The sequence below is a fragment of the Pituophis catenifer genome, unplaced genomic scaffold, assembly GCF_029215685.1.
Source record: "Pituophis catenifer annectens isolate HBS135680 unplaced genomic scaffold, rPitCat1.0.hap2 SCAF_3, whole genome shotgun sequence".
NCBI lineage: Eukaryota > Metazoa > Chordata > Lepidosauria > Squamata > Colubridae > Pituophis > Pituophis catenifer.
The window spans coordinates 184,161,196-184,174,342 of NW_027256883.1; the positions used below are offsets into that span (position 1 = coordinate 184,161,196).

Below are 13,147 nucleotides of genomic sequence, written 5' to 3' on the forward strand. Positions count from 1 at the left end.
ATGGTGTCACATTGCCATCACGTGATGTTTCACAACATTTTTTCTCTTCACGGAGCTGGGGTGGGTGTGGCCTGTGTGTGACACATCTGGCCCATGGGCCGCCAGTTTGCTACCCCCGGTCTAATGTATCAATTGAGGGGTAGGATTCCTAAAAGCAGATGTTCCCATCCAGGCATTGATCCAGATCCTAGCCTGTTTCACATTATTAAGATGCTGTATTATATCTTCACATTATGCCATAGGACCACAATGATCTGGGTCTACGTGCAAATCATCACTGATATTGCACCATCTTTCACAGATCATGTAGGAATGACCCACCCTTTTCTTATGCTTTGCTTCTATTAAGCAGTACCTTTTTACATTTAAATTGCTTTGTTTAGTTTCTATTAAGGCAGTGAAAAGTGGTTATATGTCTTAGTCTCCACTGAACCCATTGGAATGGAGGGTAGGGCAAATTTTCTTGGCAGATCAAAGCATCCGATTCAGTCTTTCAGTGCTGAAATTAAGAAACATCCCTTCAATTATAACAGGTGACATTTGACCTGCACAGCTTTTAGCATGGGTATTTTGGAAGAGGAGTTTAAAGTAACATAAACAATGTGTTATTAAGGAGCCTGACTATCTTTTCCTATGCTTGTCATAGGAAGGCACACTTTTAGTTATAATATCTATGACTTAGGTGGGTGTTGAATTCTTCATGAATCAATTTTTCTAAGTGGTTCAAGGTCCTGCAAATAGTGAGGGAGCAAGAAGGAGATCTATTCTTGTTCATAATGGACTCTGATGATTATTGTGTGCATAAGGCTTAAGGTGACTTATCTTCCTTATATGGGATAGATTTTTGTATGAGTTTAAGGCTTTGATCATGTGAAAATATATTTAATTGTATTTGATGAATTAATTGATGAATTACTTAGATGGGAAATGATTAATGGGACCACAGGACTTATTGAAAATCATTGCAGAATATAAATATACCATATACTGTATATTTTTCACAAAAAAGAAAACACTATTGCTTCTCTGAATATAACAAGTATAGCTGAAGAAAATAACTGCTGTCCAGTATTAAAACAAAATTATGTAGCAAACCCTGACCCCAAAAGAATTGTTAAAAATAGCTTAAATTTGTTTTGAATGTTTGCCTTAAGGACAGATAGGGAAAGATACTACAGTAATTCCAAACCATTATTCGTTGCAGATATAAACATGGCTGGAGAACCGAAGCCCAACAGACCAAAAGGACTAAAGAGAACAGCATCTGCCTTGTACAGGTAGGGTTGCTGAGGATTTTACCAGGGCTATTCACCATACCTGTATTTAATCATGCATGATGGCAGCCTATCAGAGCCTACTATCCTAGGCTGCAGCTGTCAGAATTCTTCAGCAGCCTAGTGAGAAATAGGCCTGATACCTTTTGACCCCCAGAATTGTTGAAGGCAAACCTGGAAACCATGTAAGCCTAGGCCAGGGGTGTCAAACTCACGACGACACATCGTCACATGACTTATCACAACTTTTCCCCCTTTGCTAAAATGGGGGTGGGCGTGGCCAGCGCATGACACATCTGGGCCATGAGTTTGACACCCCGATCTAGACTTTTGGTAAATAAATGGGTCTTTGAGCAAGATTGCATGCAGTTGGCAAAGGCAATGAAGTTCAAACAGCAGCAAATGGCATATGGCAGGAGTTTGGAAGTGAAAATTAGGAGAAGGGAATGAAAGAGGAAAAGGATTAAGCAAAAAGTAGGACTTTCTGACAACAGAAGGGGAAATTAGTGTCAGATTTGAATATAGTAGGATAGAAGGATGATGTTATCAATGCAATTGGAAGAGTAACATGACGGTCATAGAATACTAAATTTATCAAGAAATAGATAAATAGTAGAAGGAAGTGGAAAGTGTTGAGACAGATATTAGAGACGGTGATGGCAGAAAAGAGATTGGAATAGATTGTTTATCCAGAAATAGATTGAACATTATAGAAGATGACACAATCATCGGCAGCAAACAAAATGAGAAATCAGCTGAGGGGTAGAATTTAGCAGAGACTTAGCATCATTGAAAAGTGACAGGCAGAAATCTGAGGCTTCAAGAAGCTGATTTGGATCATAAGACAAGAGCAGTAGAGAAGCATGTAAATAGATAAGTCAGCCAACTCTTGTTCTCTCCAGGTATGTAACATTACAAGTGAAATATAATGCATGGAAGCAATAAGCCATGGAAGGGAATAAGAGTGATGAATAGTTAATGGCAAAGAAGACCTGCTGATGGTAAACACAAGAAAGGATGTCAAAACATTAGATTAAATGACTGGATCATCTTGTCTTTCCACCACAACTTTTCCTATCTGATGTCCTCAAAATACTAGAGCAAATGTCAAGCTAGCTGGAAATTCTGAGACTTGAAGTTCAACTGATATAGAAAAAGCAGTATACAGATATTTACATACCCTGTTTTGGGCATCCATTACAGAGTAGAGAATTATTTGTTAACGTAATTGTGATGACAATAGTACAGATTGGTATAAACTAAGAAGTAGATTTTAGACTGGGTTCTGCCCAATTGTGGTTTTTGCATAATGATAGCCAAATAAAAAACTAAATTATCTTCAACCTAATTCTAGCTACATCACAGTACATGTAAAAACATTTACTGAGGTTTTCATCCTTTGCCCATCACTGTTACTAAACAGCAGTCTTGTCAATAATTTTTTCCATTTTGCTCTTTCATCATATTTATTACTTCAGATAAATATTAGTTGCTCCTCGAGGTAGTTCTACAAAAGGAAAAAGTTCTGAAGATTAAAGGAAAGGCATGTTCTGCCTTGTTTTTATCATCCTTGGGCTTTTTCCTCAGCCCAGGAGGATGTTTGGCTTCATCCTTGTTATGTTCTCTTCACCCAGCTAGACAGACACATCAAACACTTCCATTACTAGAAGCTGAATAAAATGTAATCATGTGTAATAACAAATAATATGGCAAATTGGGACACTTACACAAGTATAGGTTTTACTTACTTTTTAGCAGATCTCATGAACATATCAGCACAACACACTTGCTATAGCCATAGCAACAGGATGAAATGTTTAATGGCATCAAGTGCCACTGTTAAGATATTTATTTTGCTGTGGGCACATCGTACATAATTGCTCTGATCCCTATTTGTTTTGTGATTTAATTTAACTCTACCGTGCCCTACTGAAATTTTAGAGTAAAGGACAATATAGGTCTTACGTAACGTATTACATGGAACAGGTAATATTCCAGGTGATTTGCATGGATAATTCAGAATTCTTTGATATTTTGAATTCTGGGATTCTAGATGAATAGAAAAGGGGGATTTTTTTCTGATCAAATCCATTCTTGTTCCTGCTGCATTAAAGTGATGACCATAGCCATTGTTTTAAGACTCATGGGTCAATTAAAGTCATCTGTGCTGATGGAGCATTGCATTTTGAACATTTGCATATCCCTAAAATAATCATTTTGAAGAAATCTGTTTACATTATTTCCTCAGAGAGGATGCTAGCTTGATGTTAGAACAGCATGATTATAGGAGGTAGTCCTCTTACAACCTCTATCTGCTTCCTGTAATTATTGGATGTCCTTGCATTACATATAATCAAACATTTTGCTTAAAAATTGGCCAACCAGGTAATCAGAGGCACCTTTTTGGCAAACTGAAAGGTTTTTAATTTCTCTAGTTGTCTAACAGACTAACAATTGTAATTTTATTAATTGCATTAAGTTTTATGTCATCTTTGATTAAGAGTGACATAACAGTAAATATAAATTGATTGTACTAGTGGATTTTATGGAACAATATAGGAAACTTTGACTCAGCCCTTTGATAAATCTGAGACCTGGTCAAACAATCTATGCTGAAAGATCTTATAAAACTATGTTGGATTCTAATCAAATATCTGCAATGTCATATCTAGCCAAATGGAGTAACTTCAAACTAAGCACAGCATGGTTAGGCTAGAATGAACCTGGATGAAAGAAAGCTGAAAAAACCCAATCAAAATACTTTGGAATAATAAATGGAATGTGAGGGATAATGGCTATCTTTAGAGAGAAATATATTCTCAATTATGCCTTTGCATCCATATTGAAATGGAAATGTTCTTGTGGACTTTTTTTTTTAATTGCAAACCAGTGAAAAAAACATTTATAGTTGAGGATATACACAAGATTTGATTTCTCTATCTCTAGTTAGAGTTAGTAAGTTAGTACCCCAGTTCTAAGTATACTATTTTGGAAGTAAGGTCCAAAATATTTATTTGCATTCCTAGAAGAGTAATTCAGCTAACAAATGATATTCAATCTTCTCAAGATTGAGGATTGCATTTCTCCCAGGAGATCTTGGCAGCCATTATGGGACATCCAGCTAAGAAACAGCACCTAAGAAAAACAGAGGACAGTGGGTAGGACACTGATTGTTTCTCAGACATCTCTTCTTCTCCTTCTCCAGCTCTTCTAAGTAGCAGGCTGCCACAGAAGAGTGAAGTAGCTCTTATTAGAGTTCTGATCTGATTTCCCACATAGGAGCTTTGCAATTAATCTGATGTCACAGAGCATTAGTCTAAAGGTGGCATGCAGCTCTAAGGCTACATGATGAGCACTCCTGTCTCAATAGATAATAAGAGTTAGATTATACTGAGGTGGTGCAGTGGTTAGAATGCAATACTTCAGGCTACTTCTGCTGATCACCAGCTGCCAGCAGGTTGGCTATACCAGTAACAGCAAGTAAATCTTCCCTGTCTTTCTCCTCCCTTCCCTTCCCCATTCAGGCAGCATCATACATCCATTCTCTCTTCTATTCACCATTTCTCTCTGTGTTCTAAATAAATGCACACTCAGACTCCATTTTTCCATCATTTGTTTCCCATTCTTTTCCTCTGTCGCTTATACACTTTGGCTGGATTTTCATACTATACAAAACACTAAGCCCAGGCTAACACAACTTGATTTCAAAGTTTGCTTAACAAGTTGTATCCGAATATATCAATCAAATTACTGTATAGCTAAAAATGTTGGGCTGGCTCAAAAATCCTGCAGCTCTTCCCCACAATACTAATTATGTGCCATCAAACTGGTGTTGACTCTTAGCATCAATACCTTTATGGATACATCCTTCCTGCCAGCCTCTTTAAGGTCAAAGTATCCAACCCATTTTAGCTCATCTGGTATGTTGTATAAATCCAGCCAGTGAGGCACAAACCACAGAACAAGGCTGTTATTCTTAGCAGGGGTGGGTTCTACTTACCTTTACTATCGGTTCGCAACAGGGACACACGTGCACTCTTCTGCACATGTGCAGAAGCTTCTGTGCATGCGCAGAAGCATTCTGATGATGTTGGGGTCAGTGGGCGGAGCCTCCCACCAATTTTACTAGTGGTTCCTTAGAACCGGTGCAAATCGGGGGCAATCCACCACTGATTCTTAGGGATATTTTGACCACACTGATTTGCCCCAGTCTCTTATCTGATATATTCAAGATCTCATGGACTGGAAATTCATAAGACTTATATGGAAATTCTCTGAAGTATTAGACCATTGGGTGGGGATAACAGATGAAGCTGTTAGGCTATTCCCAGTCCTTTGAGTGCCAGCAAATTGACCAACCTTGTTTCAAGGAGCTGCACTTGTTCTATTTGTCATGTCATTCTGTGAGGCTCTGGAAGGAAATCGATTTCTCTGATGCCCCTGCTTCACTTTTTGATACAGTCTCAGAGTAGGAGTAACCAGAAAGCAATTATAGGAATATAGCTAAGAGGAACTCTGTCAGCAAAAAAAAGAAAGCAAGCATTATTCTATCTCATTTGTCAAATGGTAGTTAGCAAGAAAGGAAATGTTCCCTCCCCACAAGCATCAGCATCAAAGAGATCAGCAGTTAGCCAGGAATCTTATTCAGAGCTCAGATGAAAAAAGAGTTATTTCTTAATCATTTCAACTATTGAAGAATTAAAGAATAAATAGCAGCAATTATTTATGGCTAGCTCAAGACTTAGACTTTCTTTCCTTTAGTAATAACCTCCTGCTTATAGACTCAGCAGGGTGGTAGCTTCTAAAAGTGGACCTTAACTTTGGAAAAGAATGCAAGGCTTGCTAGCCTAGATGGGAGGGACCTGTAGCCCTACAGGTGGACTGAGGTAAATAGACGGTAGGTAAATTAGGCTGTGTAAAGTACTCTGTTCTTCTTTGAGACATTATCTTAGTCCACATTGTGTTGTGGCCCACCAGCAGCCAGCAGAGCTGATAGCAGAGTCAGACAGTGAGGAGATTGGGGAGGAACTTGGGAGCCGGGGAAAGCTCAGACGAGGGCTCTGTGTCAGAGGCAGAGAGGGAGTTAGACAGCAGCAAGGCAGAGAAAAGCTGGAGCCCATTCCCAGTGTGCGCATGCGCGGAGCTGCCAGAAGACAAGAACAACTCAGAAAGCAGGGCCGACTTGGGAGTAAAGCCACACCTTGAAGGTGAATTGGCCCCTCCCATAGGAAATAAAAGAGGAGCAAACATGGAGTGGGCTTTTGCAGGAAACAATTCATTTGTTCCATGACTCTGAGAGACTGTGACAAGTTTTGCTTTGTACTGCAGTTGTAAACAAGTTACATGGCAGCTTGCCAAACAAGATAAGGTGTGCTGAGAAATATTCCTTTGAAAAACTGTTTGGACAAACCTTGCTGACTGTGAATGAATGTAATTCAAAGTCAGGTAAAGAAAAGAGGTTTTGCCAGGATCAATTCCTGCTTCCTGCTTGTTAAGGGAGCCTAGGTCGGAACACAGTGTTAAAATAATCTGATTCAAAGTATAAGAGCCCTGGTGGTGCAGCAGACTAAAGCACTGTTATTAACATCAGCTGCCTGCAATTACTGCAAGTTCAAATCTCACCAGGTTCAAGGTTGACTCAGCCTTCCATCCTTTCTAAGGTAGGTAAAATGAGGACCCGGATTGTGGGGGCAATAAACTGACTTTGTATAAATATACAAAAGTATGAAGGCTATTGCTTAACGCATTGTAAGCCGCCCCGAGTCTCCGGAGAAGGGCGGCATATAAATCAATTTTTTTAAAAAATGAAGAAAATTGTTTGTTTATTTTTCTGCCTTGAATTTTGCCCTGGCATGTGCAACATTCATATAGAGTCTCTTCTGAACATCCAGGTAGAAGCTAGATGACAGCCCTGAAATAACACTTGGAAGGGGAGTTTTACTTGGAAAGAAAATTTTGAGGCTATGTTGAAGTTTTTGTGCAAAGTTGCACAAGGCCTTAAAAGGCCTATTGCTGAGCACATTGTAAGCCGCCCTGAGTCTTCAGAGAAGGGCGGCATATAAATCAAATAAAAAAAATAAAAAAAAATAAACTAATAGCATGGGAGAAAGAACAGCTGAACAAATATGGCATAGCAGTCCCTGGAAATATAATACAGGATATTTTTGAGCATGATTGTCTTTATTATAACAATGATAAAACCTCATCTGACTTGTCTGGAAAGGAATTTGAACACTAAGAATAGCAAACAAGCAATGTAAGAATAGCAAACAAGCAAAGCAGGACTGTCGGTGGGAGGGGCAGATATGGTGGGAGCAGGGGGCCACATCATGTTGTGGGGGCACGTGCCCGCTGTCTCCAAGCGGTGACGTGCTCCGGCCCCCAATGCTCACCTCGTTCCCTGGGTTGTTCAGAGTCTCAGAGCCCTGGTCTTAGGCTGATGCTGTGCAACGCCAGGTCCGTGGTTAACAAAGCCCCCCTCATCTGTGAGCTGATTCAGGAGGGGGAGCAGACCTGGTGGGTATTACAGAGACCTGGTTGGGCCAGGAAGGGGGGTCCCCCTCGTTGAGATGTGCCCACCGTTCCATGCATTTCATCAGCCGAGGGCCCAGGATAGGGGTGGGGGAGTGGCGGTTATTGGAAGGCCTCAATCCTAGGGAGGCCACTGTACCTCAGATAGCCGGATGTGAGTCTCTTCTTGTGAAGTGGGGCCATGGGATGCAGGTGGGCTTGCTGATTGCATACCTGGCTCTCTGCTGCATGGCAGCGGCCCTGTCCGAGCTCCTCAACGTCATAGCCGGGGTGGCAGTTGATACCCCCAGGCTTTTGGTCATGGGGGATTTCAACCTGCCATCCATCGGTGAAACGTCGGAAGTGGCTCGGGAGTTCATGGCTTCCATGACAGCCATGGACCTGACCCAGTTAATTCATGGCCCTACTCACACAAGACGACACACCCTGGACTTGGTTTTTGTCTCTGGTCAGTGGTTGAATGGTCTAGATACAGGGGATATAGTCATCGAACCCTTGTCATGGTCAGACCATTCTCTCCTTAGACTTGACTTCCTGACCACTACATCCCACCGCAGGGAGGCGGAACCAACTAGGTGGTTCTGCCCCAGGCACCTGATGGATCCTGATAGGTTCCAAATGGAGCTTGGGCCATTCCCTGAGACTCTGGCTCATGACTTGACGGAAGACCTGGTGGCCGCCTGGGATAGGGCGGCCACTGGTGCTTTAGATCGGGTCGTGCCTTTACGGCCTCTGACCCGGCGCCGAATTGGCCCAGTTCCTTGGTTCTCTGAGGAGCTGAGGGAGATGAAGCGCTGGAAAAGACGCCTAGAGAGTAGTTGGAGGGCTAGTCATTCTGGATCTGACCGAGCACTAGTGAGACCTACTTAGTGGCGATAAAAGCGGCAAAGTGTAACTACTTTTCCGCTCTTATCGCGTCGGCAGATAATCGCCCAGCTGCCCTGTTTAGGGTGCCCTTCTCCACCTGGGAGCGCAGGAAGACCCCTTGCAAGGGCGTGCTGAGGATTTTGCGTATTATCTGCACAATAAAATTGCTCAAATTCGGGACGGACTGGACTCTGACTGAGTGGGTTCAGGTGAGGTGTCCGAGGCGGGTCTTGAGAATGTTATCTGGGAGGAGTTTGATCCTTTGACTCCCGAGGACGTGGACAGGATGCTGGGGAGGTTGAACGCAACCACATGTTTATTGGACCCATGTCCCTCCTGGCTGGTGCTGGCTACCTGGGAGGTTACACGAGGCTGGCTCCAGAGGATTATAAACACTTCCTTGAGTGAGGGTTTCTTACCTCCCGCCTTGAAAGAGGCGGTGGTGAGGCCCCTCCTCAAGAAGCCTTCTCTGAATCCGGCTGTTTTGGCAAATTACCATCCTGTCTCCAACCTTCGCTTTGTGGCGAAAGTTGTTGAGAGTGTGGTTGTGCAATAGCTCCCACAATACCTGGATGAAAGTGTCTATCTGGATCCGTTCTAGTCTGGCTTCAGGCCTGGGTACAGCACGGAAACAGCATTGGTCGCGTTGGTTGATGATCTCTGGAGGGCTCGGGACAGGGGATGTTCCTCTGTTCTGGTCCTATTAGATCTCTCAGTGGCTTTTGATACCATCAACCATGGTATCATGTTGCGCCGGCTGGAGGGGTTGGGAGTGGGAGGCACCGTCTTACGGTGGTTCTCCTCCTATCTCTCCAACCAGTTGCAGTCCGTGTTGGCAGGGGGGCAGAGGTCGACCTCGAGGCACCTTGTTTGTGGGGTGCCACAAGGGTCGGTCCTCTCGCCTCTCCTGTTCAACATTTATGTGAAGCTGCTGGGTGAGATCATCCGTGGATTTGGTGTGCGGTGCCATCTGTACGCTGATGACACTCAGCTGTACATCTCCACCCCAGACCACCCCAATGACGCCCTTGAAGTGATGTCCCGGTGCCTGGAGGCCGTACGGGTCTGGATGGGGAGGAACAGGCTCCAACTCAATCCCTCCAAGACCGAGTGGCTGTGGCTGCCGGCATCCCAATATAGCTAGCTGGTGCCATCGCTGGCTATTGGGGGCGAGTCATTTGCCCCCACAGAGAGGGCTCGTAACTTGGGCATCCTCCTGGATGCACAGCTATCTTTAGAAGAGCATATGACGGCTGTGGCCAGGGAGGCTTTTTATCAGGTTCGCTTGATACGCCAGTTGCATCCCTTTCTAGATTGGGACTCCTTATGCCCTCCTCATGCCCTCGCCACCTCTCGCCTGGACTACTGCAATGCTTTCTACATGGGGCTCCCCTTGAGGAGCACCCAGAGGTTCCAGCTGGTCCAGAATGCAGCCGTGTGGGTAATTATGGGGGCGACATGGCGCTCCCATATAACACCTCTCCTGCGCGAGCTGCACTGGCTCCCGGTGGTCTTCCAGGTGTGCTTCAAGGTATTGGTTCTCATCTTTAAAGCGCTCCATGGCTTAGGGCCCGGATATTTACGAGACCACCTTCTGCCACCGATAACCTCCCACCAGTCAATCCGCTCCCATAGAGAGGGTCTCCTCAGGGTGCCGTCGGTCAAGCAATGTCGACTGACAACCCCCAGGGGGAGAGCCTTCTCTGTGGGGGCACCCGCCCTCTGGAATGAGCTACCCCCAAGAATACGACTGATCCCGGACCTTCGTACTTTCCGCCGAGCGTTGAAGACCTTCTTATTTCAGCAAGCCGGGCTGGCTTAAAATTTTAATGGGCTATTTTATGGGTAAAGGGTTTTAAAATTTAGGGAAGCCAAACTGATCTAATTCTGTTTTAATTTATTTTAATTTTTATACTGTATGTATTTTAATTTTGGCTGTTCACCGCCCTGAACAGCCTCCTTCGGGAGAAGGGCAGTATACAAATTTAATAAACCTAAACCTAAACCTAACCTAATGTATAGCCTGCAAGACACTTTTGGTCTCCTTAACAGATGATCTTTAGACCTATGTACCTATAGCAATCTGTGAGGGCTCTACCGCACTTTGATATTTCCCAATGGTTTAAATGAGCAACTTGGAGGAAGGAATATCTTCTTCTGGAAAATATGGATAAACCTACTATCTGAAAAAAAATTACATAGACCAACAGAAGGCAGTACGTGATCATTTTTATCCTTATTGGGATTTGTAATGGTTTGGTAGCCAGGTCTTATTTCATAGCCTCATCTCAGGAATTGAACTCATGAGCCATTGCATGTTATATGACTATTGCAATGTTATTAATTTTAGGAAGTATCTAGCTCCTAACACTTGACACTGCTGCAAGAAGGAATGTATAGACTATCAGAAATGTACACACACAATCTATATTGTTGAAGCTTTCAGAGTTGAAACATACAAATGTTATATTATATCATGTCTCCATGTATATGAATGTTATCTGTGAAGATTCTGACATTTGGACTTGGCATGTTGGAAGAGAAGTGGGTTGACTTGATCAGGGCTTTTCAATGTGCCCAATTTCTTCCTTTGACTTTTTATAAAACAGAAGCTGTGTTAACACAGAAACACAATGAAGCTGGGGTTACTGAATTAAATCAACCAAATCTGCATGATTTGTTCACAAGCCGTTATTATTATTAAATGTCCTGGTTTAGTTTTATTCATGAACTTAGCCATTGTGTATAGTAACCAATGAAAAAAGAGGGTTATCCTTAAACAAGACACCATATGAGAGCAAAAAAATCTAAAAGTTAACAGTAAAGCGGTTAGCATTTTATGCTAATGTAGTTGCTACATCTTTAACTGACCTTGCTAAGCATGTTGTGTGACCTAGACCAATAATTATGTGTGTGTGCATGCAGATACACAATAACCTATAGATATGGTTTGTATATAATAAAAGTTGGGTATTATAGCTAACTCAGATGTGACTTTGTATATCATTTGAACAGTTTTTTTCAGGAGTTATTTTCAATTTCTGTTCATTATATTTGATTAGAATATAAAATAAAATCAGAATGTATGCCAGTTTACAGCATGCAGCTGAAAGTGGTTGATCTCAGAACAGTTAAGCAAGATCAAACTTAGTTAATATTTGGATGGGTCAGTTGTAGGCTAGGCAAAAAAAAAAATCAAAACAGCTTCCTGGAAAAAGGCTGTGGCAAGTCACTTATGTATAGTTGTCCATGAAACCATCAGGACCTGAGCTCAGTCCAAGGGAGATTGTGCACTATTATTTTTATGAATAATAGTTTATGAAAGGTAAATTGTTTGTTTGAATAGGTCCCAATTTGGGGCTCTGGGGAGATAGCGTTTTTCACAATAAAAATAATGCTGCAAGAACAAAACTAAATTGTTTTTTCCTCTTTATAATCTAACCATAGCTTGAAGTAAGCTACTTCAGGGGAAAATATAGTATGCAAATTGTAAGTTTAAATAAACAGGCTGCAAATGTTTGTCATAAATTAATAAAGAAAATCAGATCTTCAAAATACTCTCATTTTATGACATTCTAGGATGTGAAATTCATAAAAACTAGAAGAAATAGGAATGAGAATGCAGTAGTGGCCAAAATTGTGGAAACCTTTTTGGGAAAAGTTGTATTTTTGGCTAATAACACCACTTTTGGGGGGAGTAGTACCATAAAATTATATATCAATAGAAAGATAATTTAATCAAGAATGTAATGCTTTTCAACCTTTGCTAGAGAGATAAAAGTGGCTTTTTTCGTGGCATTCTAGATTTTAGGCCAAATTCCTGCGCTCTGCCTCGAACAGTTCTTGCATTCAACTTCACATTGCATTGCACCATTTCATCTTGTATAAACCCAGATGATTTTCTTCTGTCACGTAGGCACAGTCTCTTAATTCATCTCTCATCACTTGCTGTTGTGCACCTTTTCCTGCCTTTACCAGTGTGGTTTTGTAGTGACTGAGTCTCCTTATACCTCATTTAAACTTAGAAATGCCACCTTTGGTTAAGTTTCCACCAATTTTTCTTCTAATTTCTTTATAACTGTAGCCTTATTCACTTAATAATACTATTTGACATAGCTTTCTGGGTGACCAGTCAATTCTTTAAATTTAATACATTTTACAAGCTCACTAAATGAAAGAACACAAAAAAACCCTAACCAACTTGATAGCAATCACATAACACACTGACAAATGTCCTCCTCTCAGTTTCAATACATGACATCAATAACTGAATCCTACTGTGATCTGATTGGCTCATTGCCAAAACAAGATGACACCTGACTGGCTCTCTAAACACTCATGCTCATTGGCTACAATCAGATGAAGGAAAGCTACCTAATATCAACCTAAGCAAGTTGTGCTTCCTTTTTCTAGTTATTTGGCTATAACTTTTCATAGAATACAGATAATTGAGCAAACTTTGTTACATTACATTC

The 13,147-nt window shown here is 41.7% G+C and overlaps 1 protein-coding gene across 4 annotated transcripts in view; it reads left to right on the forward strand.

Moving 5' to 3' along the window:
- The window catches only part of RALY (RALY heterogeneous nuclear ribonucleoprotein), a 259,210-nt gene that overhangs the window by 225,252 nt on the left and 20,811 nt on the right, over nt 1-13,147 (forward strand). For all 4 annotated transcript variants that reach the window (XM_070939948.1, XM_070939951.1, XM_070939949.1 and 1 more), the window contains one exon: nt 1,205-1,277. In XM_070939948.1, the coding sequence (XP_070796049.1) occupies nt 1,205-1,277 (73 nt within the window). The remainder of the gene's footprint in view (nt 1-1,204; nt 1,278-13,147) is intronic.